Raw genomic sequence first — 19,165 nt, forward strand, 5'->3', positions numbered from 1 at the left:
AAAAAAAAAAGATTAAATATCAAAATTTGGTATTCTAAAGCCATGTATTTATGTGCAATCTCCTGATTTTAAACTTGGAACTATTATTAGTTTAGGGAGGATACAAACTAAATGTAGGGAATCGACCACAATTAGCTGAATTAGCTCTACTTGATTGCTTGAGAAATACAAGTTGAAAGTATCAGTGTGCTATTCTCTTTTTTTGGTGTTGCTAGGCCTTGAACCCAGGGCCTTGTGCATGCCTAGCACACATCTACCAACTGAGCTCTATCCCCAGCCTTTGAGTGGCTGTTTTTTCAAGTGCATGGTACAAAAGAATCACCTGAGGAACCCAACACATAAAGATTTTGCCTCAGCAGTGGTAGATCTGGATCCAAGAATCTTGATTTAAGGACAAGTGATTCCAATAATTAGACAAACTTGGGAAATTTGGGCTAAGGGGGAACACAGTAGGAACAACACCAAGGCCAGGTCCCCGTACTCAGACTACTAGGTAAACTGGAGAATGAGAAACATTCAGCTAGAATTAAGAAATCATCTACAGAACAGTTTATTTCAAGTCCAGAACACAAAATTACTCATTTTTTCTAAACAGACTGCATAATTTTTTACCGCATGAGTCTTAAGTGTTTCACTATTCACAAGTGCAAATATATTATTGAACTTTAGGCTCCAATGATTCATATATGTATCAGTTTACTACAGAGGAGTTCTTTAACAAATTCTGAGAAAATACTTTTACATGAAAACACAAAGCGTCGGCCAACACTTCGGCCCTCACAACCATTCTTCAGCCCAGGTTTGGCCAGAGACCATCCTTCTAGAAAACACTGTGGGGCTGAACAGAATGCAGACTTCATTCCTGCTGCAGCCAGGTCTCCCTTTCTTTGATGTCTTCTGCAAATATCATTAAGCAGGTCTTTTCCTTAAATAGTGACTTAAGTAGATTCTGGGTTTTTGGTGCAACTTATCCCCAACCAAGAACCTGCAGAGTCATGGTGAAATCAAGAACTGACCTATGAGGGCTTTGTAGTAAGGGCATTTTCAACCCAATAATGAAAGAATTTAATATCTATTGGACATAAGCTTTATTGTTCTGTGTGTTGGTAACTACTGTCTGGAGTGCTATTGCTTCTAATATAATCAGTTCCCATCAAAATATAAAGTAAAAAAACGGTACACTTTAATATATCTACTCTTACCTGAATATCTCAGATCTCTTGAGAATGTTCCACAAAAGTGGAATTTCTTCCTAAGTTATACTGAATGTGGTACAATGTGTACAACTTGGTTAACCAGTGCCTTTTTTTCATTTCCAAAATTTTTTCCTTATCTTGAATCAAAGGCACAACCTTATCACCATATCATAATGCACTGGCTATTTTAACAGTTTTGCATATAAAGTCCAACTCAAGCTTATTTTGGTTTATTGTACATGCTTTATTAAAACGGTACTTGTATTTACAGTATCTGCAGAAAGAGTCCCTTCCAAGGTACTCTCACACACCCAGACACACCCACACAAACATCCACACCACGACCATGCACCCACACCAGTGAGATGTGAGGGTCAGACTCCTGAAATCAGACAGCTGTTGGGGAATAAGAGTTGTTGATTTTTCTTTCTCTTTTTGAAAAGAGGAAAGCATGGGGGGAGTGCATTTGTGCCATTACACTGCTAATTAAGTTTGTGTATATTAACATATATGGCAGTTAACACTGAATATTCCTTTTACATTCTATATACACAGAATGACTCAAGGTTTTGTGAACAGAATATTCCAACTTCAGTCTCAATGCTGCTTGTAGTGACTTCTGAATTCATATAGGGACTTACCCTAAAAATAATTCAAGTCTATGGACGTGAAATAAGGCACAATTAATATTGACTTGACCTAGGGGGAGGAAGGAAAGGAATAAAACTGATTTCAAATGATCTTATTTGGGGAAACTGCTTTGACTTAAATCCAATCGAAGTTCCAAAAATTATTATAATGTTTTTTTCTTTTCCCTGACAAAGCCCAAAAAGAAAAACTTGGGAATTCACATTTTAATGTTTCAGTAGCCTAAATGACGACTCAACTTGTGACTACTACCTCCCCTGCTCAGGTCTCCTCCCTCCTTTATGCTCAAATGAAAAACACAGCATTTGAAAACAGGAGTCCCTTGCTGTTTTCTGAGGAGATTTGTACACTTGAGTAGCAAATACATATCTGGTTGTCTTTGATATATTTAAAAAAATTAAAAAAAGGTAAGAAAGGGAAGGGAAAGTAGGAAGGAAGGAAAGAAGAAGGGAGGAAGGGAGGGAGGAGAGGGAGGAAGAGAAGAAGGAAGGAAGAGACAAAGAGGAGAAACAGAAAAAACTAAAAGTAACCTCGTGACTTTCTTGCAGTTTAAAAAAATCCCTGTCCTCCTCCTTTTCAGGACGTGAAGCCCCACCAGACATTACAAACAACTGCAACAAATGAGTTTGGCAGCATAAATAATGTCTAGTATTCAAGTCTTCATAGTGAAACCCATATATCTTCTACAACAATCTGTTGAATGTTTTTCGCAGCAGGTGAATCAAACCCAAAGACCACTGGACATTCTGTGAAAGGGAGTAAGAATTGCAGTTCTGAAGGCCCCTGACTTTGGTTGTTTACAAAGTTCAATCCTGTTTATTGTGATCCTTGGTATCTTCTTCATCTGTATATTCTGAAGGTTCTTCCCCTGGTTTTAGGAGTCTGCCTACATAATCATATTTTCTGAAAGATATCAAAGAAAATCAGTAATGGTTCAAATTGGCTTCACTATTCCATCATATGGAGGGAAGGTGCTTGTATCTTTTGGGATCATACACAATAAGCTAAGTTCTTCCTAATGGCTACCCCATGGTTTGTCTTTAAACCCATGGAAAGCCTGAACAAAAGCAAGCAGGAGCTTACAAGGCTTGGGAAATTATTTTTTGCTGGATAGGTTGCTCTATACCAGTGGCTCTTAATTGGACAAGATGTCAGAAACACCTGGAGAACTTTTAGAACAGTAATACATGTATAAGACCCACCTCAGAGCTATGCAGCTGACACCAAACTTTGGGTTATGTCTGGAGAAGTGTACTTTCCTCTTTCCTCCTCCTCTTTGTTTTTATTTATTTATTTATTTATTTATTTATTTATTTATTTATTTATTTTGGTACTGGGGATTGAACCAGGGGCACATAACCACTGCGTCATATCCCTAGCCTTTTTATTTTTATGGTGAGACATGGGTCTCACTAAGTTGCTGAGGCTGGCCTCAAACCTGTGATAGTTCTGCCTTAGCCTCCTAAGTCACTAAGATTACAAGCCTGTGCCACTGCACCTGGCTGGATACGTGTACTTTGAAGCTGATCTAAAGTGCACTATGAGTCTCAGAACAGTTCTTTAACTTTTTTTTTTTTTTTTGGTGGTGGTGGTGATTGAACGCATGGCCTTTCAAATGCTAGACAAGTATTCTAACACAGAACTACACCCCCAGCCTAGTTCTTTAAGTCTTAATAGTTCAAAATATTATAATTAAGGAAATGTGCTGGCAATGTAGGGCTCACAGCCATTTAAAATATATAACTATATTGGGCTTTGCATATAAATGGGATGAATAAAATCTAATAATCTGAAGTGCAGACCATGAAAAAAGAAATGGTGACTTTCTTAGGGTTGAAGAAGGATGGGGACTTAAAGAGCCCATGAGGCAGAGAATCTCATGGTAAACAGATCCAACTAAGAAATACTCTTGGAGGGAAAATGTGACTCAGTAGTCGTCAAGAAAAAAAATGAGAAGATAAAAATTCATTTGTTACTCCTTACCCTGTGTTCTCTGAGGTCTTAGTGTGTGACTCCTGTGACATTATTACTCCTTTCCCCTACCACACTCTTCTTAGATCTGCTACTTTGCATGTTTTTATGTGACCAAGTGTTTAATTTAGACGTTTGTACGTAGGTAATACATGTCAACATGCTTGTTTCTTGGTCAGGAATCCAAACCCAGGCTAAGTGAATTCAATTTAAGTTACTTGAATCAGCTGTGAAAAGGATGCACTAAGAGAACTACTTCATACAAGACCAGCGCAAGAGCCAAGGAGCCAGAACAGCTGCTCCCGAGGCCCAGCGATCAGCTCCACCATGACGGGATCACACAGGTGGTAGAAACTGATGGTGTGAGGGCATGCTAAAGCGAGAAACACTACTCCTTTTATGTTCAAGGGTAAGTCCAATTAAATTTTTTTGGAACAAATTATTATCATAGTATTGACATCCTCATCAATTCAGTATTTCATTGAAGAACAAAAAACTATACCTTAAGTCTTAAGGCTAAAAGTTTCACAATTTTTGAGATTTAAAATTTGTAAAAAGCCAAGTTTTTTTTTTTGTTATTTTTTTTTTTTTTTAAGTTTGGGGTCTCACTATGTTGTGCAGGCTAGTCTCAAACTCCAGGGTCCAAACAATCTTCCGATCTTCCTGCCTCAACTTCCTAAGTAGTTGGGAGTAGAACTGCATACCACTAAGCCTGGTAACAAGTCAGTAATAAAATATGGACTTTCAAAATAACGATCGCATGTAACAATCATACTAATATTTAGCTGTGCTTAAAATATCATCTAATAATGATGTTAATGAAAAGAACTGACATCTTTAGGCTCTTAAAACATGTGAAATAGTACATACTTCTTTATATATAATTGATTTTCTAAAGAACCCAACAAAAGGAAGGTACCTTTAAACTGCATTTCCCATTCTCGAACACTCTCCATCTGTACTGCATTCAAATCTGAGAGATCATCATATTCATCTCTAAGTGCATCCTTATCTAGGCAAAATGTTGCCAGTCCTCTGGAGGCATCCCTACCAGCAAATATTCCATATGGACCCGCTGAAAAAAAGAAAAGAAATTATATAGACTGATTAAAATCCTCCACCATAATTCATACTTTGTACATAGCTTTGATTTAAAAGTATGCACAGACAGTAGATGAGATAATGAGAAAAAATTTATTCGAAATATGCCTTTGATCAAAATAAAAGCCTTTTAGTGAAACCTTATTCAATTAGTTTGGGTACCCCACAAACTAGTCTTTACAGTTTGAGGAGACTTAAGAAGTCAGGGTTTAGAAGCCAGTTTGCTTAAGGAAGACATGGCACTCCACTGGCTGCTGTTAAACTGGGATCTAAAAATAACCAATGGCTATGTTCTAGGCAGCTTCAGGTGAACTGTGAATCTACAGTTTTCTCCTGTCCTGTTTTCATCTTTGCAGGTCCAGTGATTAGTTCAATAGATCTTCCTTAATAAATGTTTTGGTAAAAAGTATGACCTGTTTTAAAAGATCATTGGCCACCATAATATATACACACAATTATCATTAAGGAAAACAACAGTTTTGACATCTGTCACGACTTCTGGGAATCCTAGGAAGGAGCTTAAAGGGAATAGCTCTGGACTGCGCTGCTGGAAGACCAAGTGCCACCCTCAGGAGGAAGGGAAGGCCTGACGGCAGTGCTGACAGTTAAGGCATCGCACATCTGTACTTGACGGCAGCGCCTGTCCCTGTTCGTTTCTGTATCCTAAATGCCAGCACAGTGATTGGCATGGAACAGCAACATAACGTATTCTTCCCAATAAATCGGCCATAGTTCCAAATGAGAAATTCAAGATACTGACCCTAAACAGATTTGCTTATGAAAGCAAAATCTCTACACAAAATTACAATTAAAAAGATAATCCAGCTATTTAAACAGTAACATTGACAAATTTAAACCCATTTCCTATATCAAGAAAATTGATTAAATAAATTACAGTGCATTAATTTAAACAAAATGCTACTTGGTGTTAAGAATTAGGTAACTATAATGTGCTGACATAGATGTCCATGACATACTTACTGGAAAAAAGCAATCAGCAGAGTATAAGTACTTACTATGAATTAAAAAAAATAATGCACGCATATTTATGTTTACATATGTATGAAAAATACCCAGGGGAAAAAAAAACGAAACCCCAAACCAAACCAAAAAGAAAAATACCAGGAAGAATACAAAGTATTTTAATAATGACAGCATTTCTAGGGGATAGAAAATTTTACTTCATATTATTAGCATAGTCCTATTTACTTAGAAAAAAATTTTTGGTACTGGGGGTTGACCCCAAGGGTGCTTTAGCACTGAGCTATATCCCAGTCCTTTTCATGTTTTGAACAAACAAGGTCTTGCTAAGTGGCTTAGGTCTCACTAAGTTGCTTGAGTCGGCCCTTGAACTTGATGATCTTCCTGCCTTAAGCCTCCCAAGTCACTGGATTACAGGGTGCACCACTGTGCCTGGCTTGCAATGATTTTTTATAATAAAACTCAAAAATTTCAAAGCTGTTTTTCTCAGGGTTGCAGAATGGGATCAAGCAGATTTTTCTGCTTAAAGGTTTTTTTTTTTTTTTTTTTAAGTTGCCATGCTAATAAGTGAGATTGCCAAAATCAGCTAAATTTTTACAAAAGACACTTTCCGAGTCTGTAAGATATTCATATATGACAAAGGTCATTATGCAGAGAAAACAGTTTTTTAAACACCAAAGTTGCTGGCTTCATTCATTATTATGATGACAGTCAATAAAGGGATTAGGATAAAATACTTTCTAATGAGAAGTAACCAGCAGAAAATGGGAAATTTAAAAAAAATAAGCAGAATAATGATTACATCCATACTCGTATGTGAAAGCATTTAAGAAATTGCAAGTTATATGTTAAAAAGTGTATCCTTAAGAGAGAAATCTAAGTTTTCTTAAGTAGACAAAAATCTACCACAGTTATGAACATTAATTTGAATCACTGACAGCGAAGTACTATAAAGTTTATTGGATATGAGAAAGTCATTCTGACAAGTTCACTGCATGGAACTGAAGTATCTTTGGCAGTAATTTAAAAGTAGCATTATTAGGTATTGTTATATTAACATTACAACAAGGGTAATACTTCTAGTACAGTACTTTTTTTATCCTCCTTTTCTCATTCTTAAGCTCTTCCCATATTACTACTACATTTATCATTCAATACTTTCCCACTGAATGGCTACACCTTTAATTTACTCACTCTCCTATTAAAATAAACTTAGGCTACCATTTTATACTTTCAAATGTACCTTCTATATAAGAAAATGGGATACTATTTACCATTGGCCAACATTTATGACTTTCAAACTTTGCCCATAATTTCAACTGACATTCAAAAGGGTATTAGAAAAAGAAATTCAAAACAGTCTATATTTACAAAGTAAAATCCAAAGTTCATTAAATTGGAGTTAATTATCTTAGGGGAAATGTTAACTTCTAAAATTAAGCAAGGACAACTTCTAGGGAGAAGTAGCCCATCCCAAAATAGCAGTCTTGTTCTGTTTTTTTTCCTTGAAACTCTACATGCTTTGTGGCAGTGGGTACTTTCAGAAGACTGAAGAGGGTGTGTGGTGTGTGTGTGTGTGTGTGTGTGTGTGTGTGTGTGTGTGTGTGTGTGTGTGTGTGTGTGTGTGTGTGTGTGTGTGTGTGTGTGTGTGTGTGTGTGTGTGCGCGCGCGTGTGTAGAATAAGTGTGATAGTTTTTGCTGAGACACAATGATGACCAAAAACCTATAAGCATTATGTGTAGCTTCTTCAGCTGACAGGACTAATGTTATCAACTTACAACAGTGACAACTGAAGACAAGATAAAAAATAAAATGGATCATGCATGGTCTTAATCAAAAAATGGAAATTAATAACTGACTTTTAAAAGAATTTTCCAGTAACCACACTTTCTTCTCGTGGAGTGTCACAAGGTGGAAGGTAACAAATTTTGCTTTCTTTCCTACTTTAGTGACTTGCCTAACATTGCTAACAATTTTTAGTCTGACTCCCAGTTTCCTAACTACTGCAAATATTACATTTGAAGAAATACACTGGGGACCCACAAACCCAAAGATGGAATGTCATCCCTGAAAACTGGAGCACTTTACTAATTACAAAATTTCAGGGGAATGTAACTTTAGAATACTTGTTAAATGAAGGAAAATCGACAACAGCTTTTCTTAGCATTGTCATAGCAGATGCCTCCTGTCCTGCCACAGTCAAGCTATGTCAGGCACTTCAGTTAGAAATCAAAAAACAGGCTTAAGTGATACAAAGAAGGGATTATCACAAAACCAGCAAACACGTGAGGCCTGTGGTAAGATCTCCCGCAACACATATGCACACAGAAGAAAGCACTAAATAAATAAAAATAAAACCATCAATCAGTAAGCCTTTGATCTGTATCTTTGATATTAATACACACCAGTGCTTTCTCTAGTAAATTTCTGACATGTTCCCTAATGAAGTCTTGACACTGAATATAAAAATCAAACAAAACCACGCATGTATTAGCTTTTTGATTTTAGACAGCTTAGTAAGAGTAAACTTTAGTCAAGAGTTCATAATCCATGCCAAATTCTAGACAAAATGATGTTTTTTAACTCTTGTATAGAACAGGATGGTTCAGTGATGAGCATACTGCCCTGCTCCTAGGCTGTGCCGAGCTACCCTCTCCAAATGTTTAGAATTTCCCTGGAAGTACCTAACTTGCGAAAAGCTCTTTTTGGCAACAGTTTTCTTTGCTCTTTTTCATAAGACCTGTAAAGAACACAACACTGAGATTGAGCACTAGAGCTGGAATTGCAGCATGGGTTGTTCTGACCACGGAAGAGGTGAGGTCTAATAAAAGGACATTTCACTGCATTTAATACACAATCAGAAGTAAGTCTGAGAAGCCAGGAGTCCCTCCCCGCCCTCTACCCTCTTACATGACAAACCTAAATGTTACCAATTCTAACAGTTGGATAATACTCCACTATCCAAACTGAAAATAACAGGGAGCTACCTGAGGAAGGCAAATCTGAAACCGTAGTAAGTCTGTAGGTGTGACAGAATTTACCAACAAGAGCAAAGGCTGGCTCAGTGGACTAACCTGGCTATTTCCGACTACTGAGACTCATTTAGACTAATATAGACAACGCCCAACCAATCTCTTCATTTTATGAGTAAAACTAGACTCTGAATTTTGATCTTTTCCTGGGACTAGTGATAGGTGGCACAGTACTGGTCGGGACTGTGGGCAGTGGCAGTGAGCAGCAGCTCCCAGTCAGCCCTGTGATCGAGGGGAAGCCACCTGTACACGGCACATGGTGTTACCAGTATTTCTTTTTGGATAAGGTACTCAATAAATTACATGAGATATACATTTAAGTATAAAATAGGCTTTGTGTACGATTCTTCCCAGCTATAGGCTCAGCTAAGTGTCCCGGAGTGCTAGGTTATGATAAGCTGCAATGTTTGGAAGGCTGGGCAGGTTAAATGCATTTTTGACTTACTGATTTTTTTTCAACTTAATGATGGGTTTATCAGGTTGTAACCTCACTGTAGGTTGAAGAGCCTCTGTAATTCAGTAATGACTAAGAGATATCCTGTTGCTTTATCAGAGACTAAGATACAATGCTGTAGAAAAACAGATTCACAATTTCAAGAAAATCCTTGTTACCAAAAAAAAAAAAAAAAAAAAAAGAACAGCATTGTTTAGCCAGTAACAAATATTCTAGGTCATTTTAAAGGGGAAATTTACTTCAAAGAGTTAAATATATGAAAGTAGTTAGAATTAAAACTTCACTATTACTTTTTAGAGTAAACAACTATAGTTCAGCTTTTTAAAGTTCAAAAACCAATAAATCTATTAGTGACTGCATACTAAAACTGCTTACTTTAATACAGAATGGGGTGACATATTCTTGTAATGGCAACAATATATGTTCATTAAAAAACAATGTTTAAGAATAAATTGACAAACAAAAAATGCCAAGAACAAAAAAAAAAAGTATGTAATAACTGATAATTCTAGAATTATTAGGATGATTGGAGAAAGAGAAGAAACATTTCATGAAATAAAAATGTATAAGGAAAAAATTTACATAAATATTTTACTTCTATATTTATATGAATTTTTTTATAGCTCTCAAATCAAACTTTAACTATTAAAGTTTATAAACACTCCAGTCTTCTGGCCTGTTACAACAATAGTCTTTTTTGAATATCCAATAATACTTGGTAACTTATTTAAATAAGATTATGATGGGCCTAAGAACAAATGTTGCAATATATAAAAGTGATAAATGAAGTTCAACACCTCCCCCCCACCCCAGGGCCAGGAAGCCCCAAGACTTTTAGAGTTAGTAAAGCTGAAAGAATTTCTCTTATACTTACATTCTAGAAGATCCATTAAATTAGTGACATTAGGCAAGTCTAACTTTCCATAGTCCGTAAGAGTCCTCACATATAAAATGGGGAAATTATTTTACCTGTCTAAAGTTGAGGCCAAACTAGAAAATTTCTTCAAAACAGTGATTTTACAAAGGACTGAAAATCCAATCTTGTTTCTGAAAGTTAAACCAAAAGAGTCTCATTAACCTTGTGGAATGAGTTTATGGCCTTGGCCTCTGAACTCACAGGTAGTATTGGGGAAGGGAAAACTAAAAAATCAAGACCCCAGGCCTGTCTCATTTGTGGGAGTGGGGCCTGAGTTCACCTAATCCATGTAGGATGAGGAGTCTAAGGTGAAGAACAGCGAGAACTCAAGTACCTCAGAGATCAAATGGGAGGGCTGACACTGAGTGCTGGGCAGTAGAAGGGGCACTGCGTGAACGAGGGTGGGGCAGGTGGAGCTTCTGCTCAAAGCAGAACAACATCCTCGCAGAAGCCGAATTCTCATTTCACATCTTAAAGCAAAATCAGTTCCAAATGGAACTAAAAACTGAAAACTATGATAGTATTAAAGATGCTAAAAAAAGTGTATAAAAGTCCTTAAGGATGACACACAACTTAGCGGACATAATACATAAACCGCAAATTTGTGTGGTTTAAAAATACAAAAAAATGAAAAGACAGATAACTAGGAAAAATATTTCAGTAAAGGCTGAAAAGATTAATATGACTGAAAACCTGTGGCAAGGGATATATGAATAATTTGTAGAGAAAGAAATGTAAATGGCTCAAATTCTTGAAAAGCCGAAACTCACTCAGAAAAAGTGAAATGTAAACTAAAACAATAATGAGATGCCATTTTAATCTCTCGGACTGATAAAGACCAAGGAGTTTAATAGAACATTTTTGGTAAGAGGGTGAGAAACAGGCATTTTCATGAAGTATAAATTTTTCCAGTCTCTCCAGGGGACAATTCAGAAATAAATGCCCAAATGAAAACTGTCCATACTATGAGCCTCAGTTCATTTTAATCTAGGAATTTATAATTTTACTCATGTGTAAGTGACATGTACATGAATTTTTAATGCAACAGCATGCAGTAAGAGATTGGGAGCAACTCCAATGTTAACAGTGGACTACAAATGAGACAGCTCTCTACACAAACGTGAAAGGCTCTTGAGATAGTAAAATACTGCTAAAGGTACACACAGGATGCTGTAGTTAGTGTGGAGGACTAAGGTCATACCCATATTCTCGTACTTGGACAGAAGAGCTCTGGAACAACACTGAAACTAAGCCCGTGCTTCTATGGAGGGGAATGTGGTGCTGGTGAGAAGGAAACTTATTTTTCATTGTATATCTTTTTGAATTTTCTATCTTAAGCATGCATTACCTCATTAAAAAAAATCTTACTTGAGACTCTATTTTGAAACATCCCCCAAATCACTCTATAGGAACACTTCCATAACCCAGGGTTCATGGAATATTACAGAAAACATTCCAAAATCACAAATGCAGTGACTGCAGAAGATTCTTTTCATAATGAAAATCACAAACTACCAGGGAGTAAACACACACAACAGAGAACTAGCATCACTGAATAAAATTCAAATTATCAAAAAATTAAGAAATGGGCTGGGAACGTAGCAGCAAGGCAGAGAGCACTTGCCTATAGCATGGGCCAGGCCTGGGTTCAGTCCCCCGCATGGTAATCAATCAATCAATGGAACCTAAGAAAGAGTATGAGAAACAAAGAACAGAATGAAAAGCTAATACATATCTATTGGGAGTTCCAGAGGAAGGAACAGAGAGAATAGACACAGCAAATTTCTAAGACACGAATGACACATGTTCACAAGTTTTAGGAAAGCACAGTACACGTTAAAATCAAAACCGTACCTGGAGAAAACCTAGTAAAAGAGCAGAATCCCAAAGACCAAGAGAAAAAAGAAACTCAATTGCAGCCAAAGGGGACAATGGATTAATAAAAGGAAAGACAAACCACAAGTGACTTCTTGTCAAAAAGTGGAGTGCAGTGGTTTGATGCTATTGAGACTATTGGTAAGGCAACTGTCTACAGTCTGAGCCTGGCCTAAGCTGTTACTCCTGAGGGAGGACCGATGGACTGTCTTCGACCAATGAAAAGAACTTAGGGCACATCTCACTAAATGAACACTGAACTCTCAACAAAGGAATGTGAAGCAAGAAACAGTGCATTTCTTAAGAAGGTAACTATGGTGGTAAATATGAAGATGATTACAAACGCTATCAACTGAAATTACGGTGGAGCCAATGGTCTAATGGTGACACCGCTGAAAAGAGGACGGGGAGGGATGGAAGTCAACCCTTTGGACCAGGGCCTAGCTATGCACACGCTGCTGCACACTCCAGGGTATGCTACACATTTGCTGTTGTGGCAATTTTGTATATAGGTTAAGAAATAATCTGTCAGAGGGCAGTAAGTTGTCTTAAAGATGCAGCTCTTTCTAATTCACACTAAAATGATATTTGGCTAAAATTCTTATATTGTTCCAATGGATAGGATAGTGTTTATAGTCAAAACTTAAGGAAATTATCAAAGAAACAGAACTAGAATGCATTCAGAGTAGGTGGAAGAAAATCTGAGAAGGAAAAACTGGGGAAGAGAAGAAAGACAGATACTTCTCAGCTTATGGTGGGGTTAAACTAAGTAAAAATGCATTTGATCAACCTAAGTCACTGACCATCCTAGCTTAGTAACAGTACCCTGTAGGGCATCCGTCCATTTCCCTCCTGATCAGGTAGCTGACTGGCTGCTAGCCTGAGAAAACAACAAATTTCAAGATGTGAAGTAGAGTTTCTTCTGTATGTGTACTGCTTTAACACCACTGCAAAGTGTAAAAAAAAAAAAAAAAATTAAGTTGAACTATTTTAAGTTGGGGACTATCAGAAAAAAGAAACCACAAAGCAAGATGGTAAAAATGAACATACCTGTATCGGTAATCACAAAACACATGAATTGATTAGGCTCTTAAAATACAAAGTGTTGATTGAGATTAAAAATGTCCAAGCCAGGCACAGTGACTGGGGATATGGCTCAGTGGTTGAGTGCCCCTGAGTTCAATCCCCTGGACTTAAAAAAAAAAAAATCCAGCTACTATTATGAGAAAAATAAAAATATAACAAAAATATAACACAAATTAGTTGAAGTGAAGGGTTAGGATAATACTGAGGTAATACTAATCAAAGGCTGAAGTCAAATCTGAAAATCAATAAAGATGATAAAGATATTTCCAACATCATCAATTCTAGATCTACTATTAGAAGGCTTCAATTTGATGTATAGTAATCAGAGTAATAATCCAGCTTCAGAACACCTGCATACCCAATCTGTGTGGATGGTTATGGTTTAAATGTCAACCCTTTTCTCTTGACAATCTAATATAAATAAGGTACTTTTGTCAACTAAGCAGTCTAAATAAAGTCCCTTGTTATCCTTTATTTATGTACCTTGTTCATTTCCTTCATAGAATATTTAATTACGAATTATAATTATGTATTGAAATGTTTTTACTGCTTGTCTCAACAGACCATTAACTCTTTTAAGGGTAGGACACATTCTGGTTGCAAACTCAAGTTAAACTCCCTTAAAACATCTTAAGGTTTTACTATAATGAAAGCCAGGGAATTTCTTCTTAGTATGGAAAAGAGGGAGCCTAAACCATACATTTAAAGATCTGGAGACAGGCTGAAGGCTCTGGAAGATCACACACACACACACACACAAAAAAAACGGTAGTGGTGTCCATCATGAGTACACAGGGGGAGGAATGGTGTTATGTCACAGAACCATTGAAATAACAATTAAAAGAGAATTTGAAGGTTAGTTCCAGATGTTACCAGCCTACCACTTCTTCTATCTTGAATAAGATCTTCTGGTCTCACACTTGGCTTATACTTTTCTTTTGTGATTTGCTTTACTATTCAACACAAACACAATTCCCTCAAAGATTAAGAACAATGGAATGATGTTTGAACTTACAAGGGCCAACAAGTAGGTGTTGTAGAAACAACTAGTACAAATTTTAGCAGAATATAAAATTCTTCAGAAAACTTAGCTGATTCTTTTATTTACCTAGCTTCAAAGCAAGAAGTGAGGAGGACAGATAGGTAGTGCTAACTTGAGGCTACCCATGGAGAGGAGTACAGGTTGGGTCAGATCTTTACATTGCAACTCTTACTTCAACTGCAATTCTGCGGACCAAAGTATTAAATAAAAATTAACATACTAAAGTTTGAAAAAGGAGGAAAAACACCTGAAGGTTAGTGTGCTCCTTTCCCCAATCTCCTGAATTTCAGGCATCTCATGGGGTATTTTTGTGACTTATTTTCTTTTCAGTGGAATTTTAAGACAAATTGGACTTGTTTTGGTATACGTTGAGGAACACATGGAAATCCGAAGTATATTCTAAGTTTCAAGAATGTGAAGAATGTGGATAAACTATTAAAAAGACCAAGTTTTTTTTTTTTTTTTTTTCCCCCAAAGATGAAAAAAAAATGTACTGGTAGAGTACCACGGTGGTAATGATAAAATTATTTAAAATTATACCGAGTCTTCAAAATCTAGTGCGACTCTGTAAACAGGTGAAATTGGATAGATGCAACAATGGAAAGGGGTGGCCTATGAAGCCAGTTAGACCTGGGTTTGATTTCTAACATTGCTCTTTACTAGCTACATAAATTTGGGCAAAATCTTTCAAGTTTCAGTTTTCACAAATGTAAAATGAGAACATTACCTACGTCTGTTTCAAATTTAAATGAAATAATAAACTCAAGAAATAGAGCTTCCTTTTCCTTTGACCTCTAGAATCAATGCAGTTCAACAGAACTCTCTAGAAGACGGAAATGCTCTATGAAGTGCACTGTTAAATACAGTAGCCATGTAACTGAGCATTTGATGTGTGGCTAGTGTTACTGAAGAACTCGATTTTTAATTTAATTTTAATTTTTAATATTAATTTTAATTTGGCCATTTCAGGCATGTGGCTACCATACTGGATAGCAAACATAAAGCCACAAAAGTGTCTTTTATTTACAGTGGGGATTGAACCCAGGGTGCTTTTCCACTAAGCTACACCCCAGTCCTTTTACTTTTTGAGATGGTGTCTCTTCAAGTTGCTCAGGCTGGCCTCAAACTTGTGATCCTTCTGCCTCAGCCTCCAGAGTAGCTGGGATTACAGAGGTACAGCATGTGGAAAGTGATTCTTTGAGGCTTTAATCCTTATGGGAACCAGGGAGGGATATAAGAGAAAAACAATAGTAAGATTATCTAAAAGTTTATCCTGGAATGCAGTTTACTAAATGGTGTAGATAAGCTTCATGGTCAAATATATCTTGATCTGTCTGTGACCCAGGCCCATTTACCTAAACCTCAGACTCTTCATCTGTCAGGTAGGAACACTTAGTAACTTCAGGGAGAAACTGTGGAGATGACAAATTAATGGATCTGGTAAGAGTAGATGCTTAACAAATCTGATTTCCTTTCTCTGCCCATTCATTGTTTCTGACACGATCACGCTTTCCTCACACACTGGCCAAGTGCCTGACCCGCTACTACATGTAATATTGACAAATATATTTAACACTTTTTGGCCAGTTGGTATTAACTACAGTTGTCAATATTACATTTGAAAAATTAATTTTTAAGAAGTTGAATTTTAAAAATGTATGACAGAGAAAATACGTCTCAACATCATGAAAAATTACAAAACTGTTTTTTAATTCTAAAACAATGGTTGTGAAATGGTAGTAGTTATTGGCTAGGCATAAAAACTAGATTTTCTAGTTCTCTTAGCTTATTCTTTCAAGTTACTAAGATTCTCAGATAAGTGTTACTGTTTCTGAATTATTCTGGTACCAAATTATTTGAGGATAAAAATGATTATTAGAAGTTATATTTGTTTTATAGATAGAAATTTGGTTTTAGGACTTTTGAAAAGTGCCACTATATTTTCTAATAATGTGGAATATAAGCCCATACTAAACCCCAAGATGATCTGGCTACCCTTAAGTTTCCCTTTTTTTTTTTTTTTAAATTTTACTTTATTTTTTTTTATGAGGATTGAATCCAGTGCCTCACATGTGCTAGGCAAGCGCTCTACCACTGAGCCATGACCCCAGCCCTATGGTTCCTTTTAATAAGGTATTCTAAATACCTCTAGTAGGATGTTATCAATACTTAGAATAAAATAACTAAGCATCACTCGTAGGCTGTTCATCAGAACTTGGGAACTGGTAGGAAGTTGACCTAAAAGTAACATCACTGTCTTGAGGAACTCTTCAGTGCTCAAGTCACACAAAAGCAGTCTACATTAGGCTATTACTCTTACCTTAGTTTTTAATTCTGTCACAGAACATTTGCCAAAGGAGGCTGCCCAACTATGTCCACAACTTTCCCCTAGCTATTTTCTGGCAGTGCCAAAGCATAATGTATGAGGACTAAATGATTCTTTGTATTAATACTTTGCTTCATTATCAGTTTAGATTGAGTTCTATATTAAAATGGTAAACCTATACAAAACTTCTAATCACTGAACAGATTTTAATACCAATGGGGGAAAAGCTTTAACTAGGTACAAAATAAAAATGTAAATATTTGGTTTAAAAACTTGATTTAATTTGGTCTGTTTAAATACTGTACTTTGGCCCTATTCTCTTGTTCACATGCTCTTAAGTAAATAAACAACAAAAAGCATTAACTATTTCAACTGATAAGTAGGGAGACATCTGGTGTTCTTATTCATACGACGAGAAGTAAATACCTTATAAATTATCTATAACTTGGTTTGACTGAAGGTAGACATACACATAGAAATACAACCAACCAAGAAATATATGAAATAGATCCAACACCAAAACTCCCTTATCTCTATTCTAATTAACAAACCAAAGCACTTCTAAACTATCATCCAGTCACCAAGCACTGAAATTGGAAGTACATATTTTCAAGTGTTAATAAATCTCATGTACTAATAGTTTAAATAAAGGTAATAATTTGTTTCCAGAATGTCAACCCCCCTTGACTGTTTAAAAGTTGGATGTGTACTTCTTCCATTAACAGGTCATTTTAGGCCTCTAACTTTATTATTTACTCTTACTGTAGTCACTTTTCTTTTTAAAGCTTAGTATTAACCACTGCACAACCAGAATGCACAATGTTGCTCAGTTTTATGGGACACCAACAGGTTCCTTGGAGTCTGAAGTTTATTTGCAAAATCTGAAATGTATGTTATGACTGCACTGTTACAGAAGAGCTTCTAAATCAACTACCCTGCACAGACAGGTCCCTAAAAGCAAAGCTCTAAACATGTTTAAATTCCAGAATCTAAGGAGAGGAGGTCTGAATACACAGCTCTTCCAAGTTTTTTCTCCCCAATTTTGCTAAGGGAAAATACAATAAACCATTATCAACGTGTATTTGAATACTTGTCTTCCTATGAGGGAGAGAAAGGGAGAGAGAGAGGAAGAAAAAAAAAAAAAAAAAAAAAAGGAAAAGAAAGAAAAAACAAAAGAAACAAGACAGGCACGCCTGCTGGGCGCAGGAAGCTCCGCCCCCCCCAGGGCGACGTCCCCGCCAGCCTTCACTCAGATCTGCGTCGGGGGTCGGTCCTGGTCCCCTGGCTGGGTTAATCTTGGAAAGCATCTCCGATCAAAACTGGCTTAAGCCGGAGCCCGAGGTGTTGCATATGCGCCCGGACCTCGCAGACCGGAGGGCTGGGCTGGGCACGACGTGTCCCTGAACGTGGCCTCATGGGAGGGTCCGATGAGGGGAGGGGAAGGCCGAGGGCAGGGGAAGGGCGACGGACGAGGCCTCAAACTTTGGGTCTCCACTTCAGAAACCCCCACCCTCCTGCCCCCCGCCCGCCAGACCTCGGAGAGCTCAGGGAAGGCGGGCGCCCGCGCGACCGGCGACGACGACGGGCATTCTCAACATTTCAGATCGCGAAAAAGTCGCGAGGAGAACCCGGACGGGCGCGGACGGGCGGGCGGCGTGCGCGGCGGGCCGGCCGGGCGGCCGGGCGAGGGTCCCGCGCCGCCGCGCCCGCCGCACCTGCCGGCGCAGGCCCCTCGCCCCTCGCCCCTCGCCCCTCCTCACCCGGGCCGTAGAACTTGCTGCCTTTGGTCACGTCGAAGACTTTCCCATTGACCGCGAGCAGGATGCGCGGCAGTGCGGGGACCCGTCGTACTGGCGGAGCTGCTCCAGGGTGAAGTCCCCGCTTCTTCATGCGCGGCAGGGAGGCGGCCGGCTACTCCTCGCCCGCCCCGGCCCCCGCGCCCAGACCCCGCCGCCCCCAAGCGCACCCACAAGCCGGTAGGCCCCCAGCAGGCACCAGGCGCCACCCAGCGGCCACGTTCAGCAGCATCTCCCCGCCCCCCGCCAGAAGCGCCAACGCCGCCGCCGCCCAGCCGCCCCCTTCCGCTGCCGCTCCCGCGCCGCCGGGCTCCCGCTGCTGCCGTCGCTTGCCGCTCTCGCTGCCACTCCCCAGGGTGCCTAGCTTCACGTCCCCATTCACCCGCCGCCATCACTGCCCGCCAGCGCCTTCCTCCTCCTCCCCGCCCCCTGCCCTCCCCAACCCCACGGCCGGCCCCGCCCACCCGGGGCCGCCCAGCAATAGGGAGCGCGCGGGGGGCGGGGCCGGGCCGGCGGCTGATTGGGCGCTAGCGGGTGGTGGTAACGTTGTCTCGGCTCTGCCCTGCCCCGCCCTTCTGCGCGGGCCGCGCTCGCGCGCGACTCCCCGCCCACCTCGCCCCACACTTCCCCCGCTCCGTCCGCGCCTCCGCTCGGCCGAGTTACAGGAGGGGGGCGGGTCTGAAGAAAGGGTGCTGCGCCGGCGCGCGCGCGCTATGGGCGGGGCGAGGCGACGGCGCGTGC

The 19,165-nt window shown here is 39.0% G+C and overlaps 1 protein-coding gene and 2 long non-coding RNA genes across 3 annotated transcripts; 1 reads left to right on the forward strand and 2 right to left on the reverse strand.

Moving 5' to 3' along the window:
- Positions 1-521: 521 nt before the first annotated feature.
- On the reverse strand, positions 522-18,831 carry PGRMC2 (progesterone receptor membrane component 2). The gene is given in 10 exon segments (XM_079153702.1): positions 522-2,747; positions 4,722-4,890; positions 18,389-18,464; positions 18,467-18,505; positions 18,507-18,539; positions 18,543-18,587; positions 18,589-18,600; positions 18,602-18,619; positions 18,621-18,800; positions 18,802-18,831. Coding segments are annotated over 10 exon segments (684 nt in total). The 5' UTR covers positions 18,817-18,831; the 3' UTR covers positions 522-2,650.
- Positions 6,511-9,567, forward strand: LOC306669639. The gene is made up of 2 exons (XR_013766188.1): positions 6,511-7,493; positions 7,576-9,567. It is a non-coding gene; the product is annotated as an uncharacterized lncRNA (long non-coding RNA).
- Positions 13,091-16,800, reverse strand: LOC306669636. The gene is made up of 2 exons (XR_013766185.1): positions 15,385-16,800; positions 13,091-14,487 (listed from the first exon to the last, which is right to left on the reverse strand). It is a non-coding gene; the product is annotated as an uncharacterized lncRNA (long non-coding RNA).
- Positions 18,832-19,165: the final 334 nt, after the last annotated feature.

This window comes from Sciurus vulgaris, assembly GCF_902686455.1.
Source record: "Sciurus vulgaris genome assembly, chromosome: 9".
In the NCBI taxonomy this organism is placed as follows: domain Eukaryota; kingdom Metazoa; phylum Chordata; class Mammalia; order Rodentia; family Sciuridae; genus Sciurus; species Sciurus vulgaris.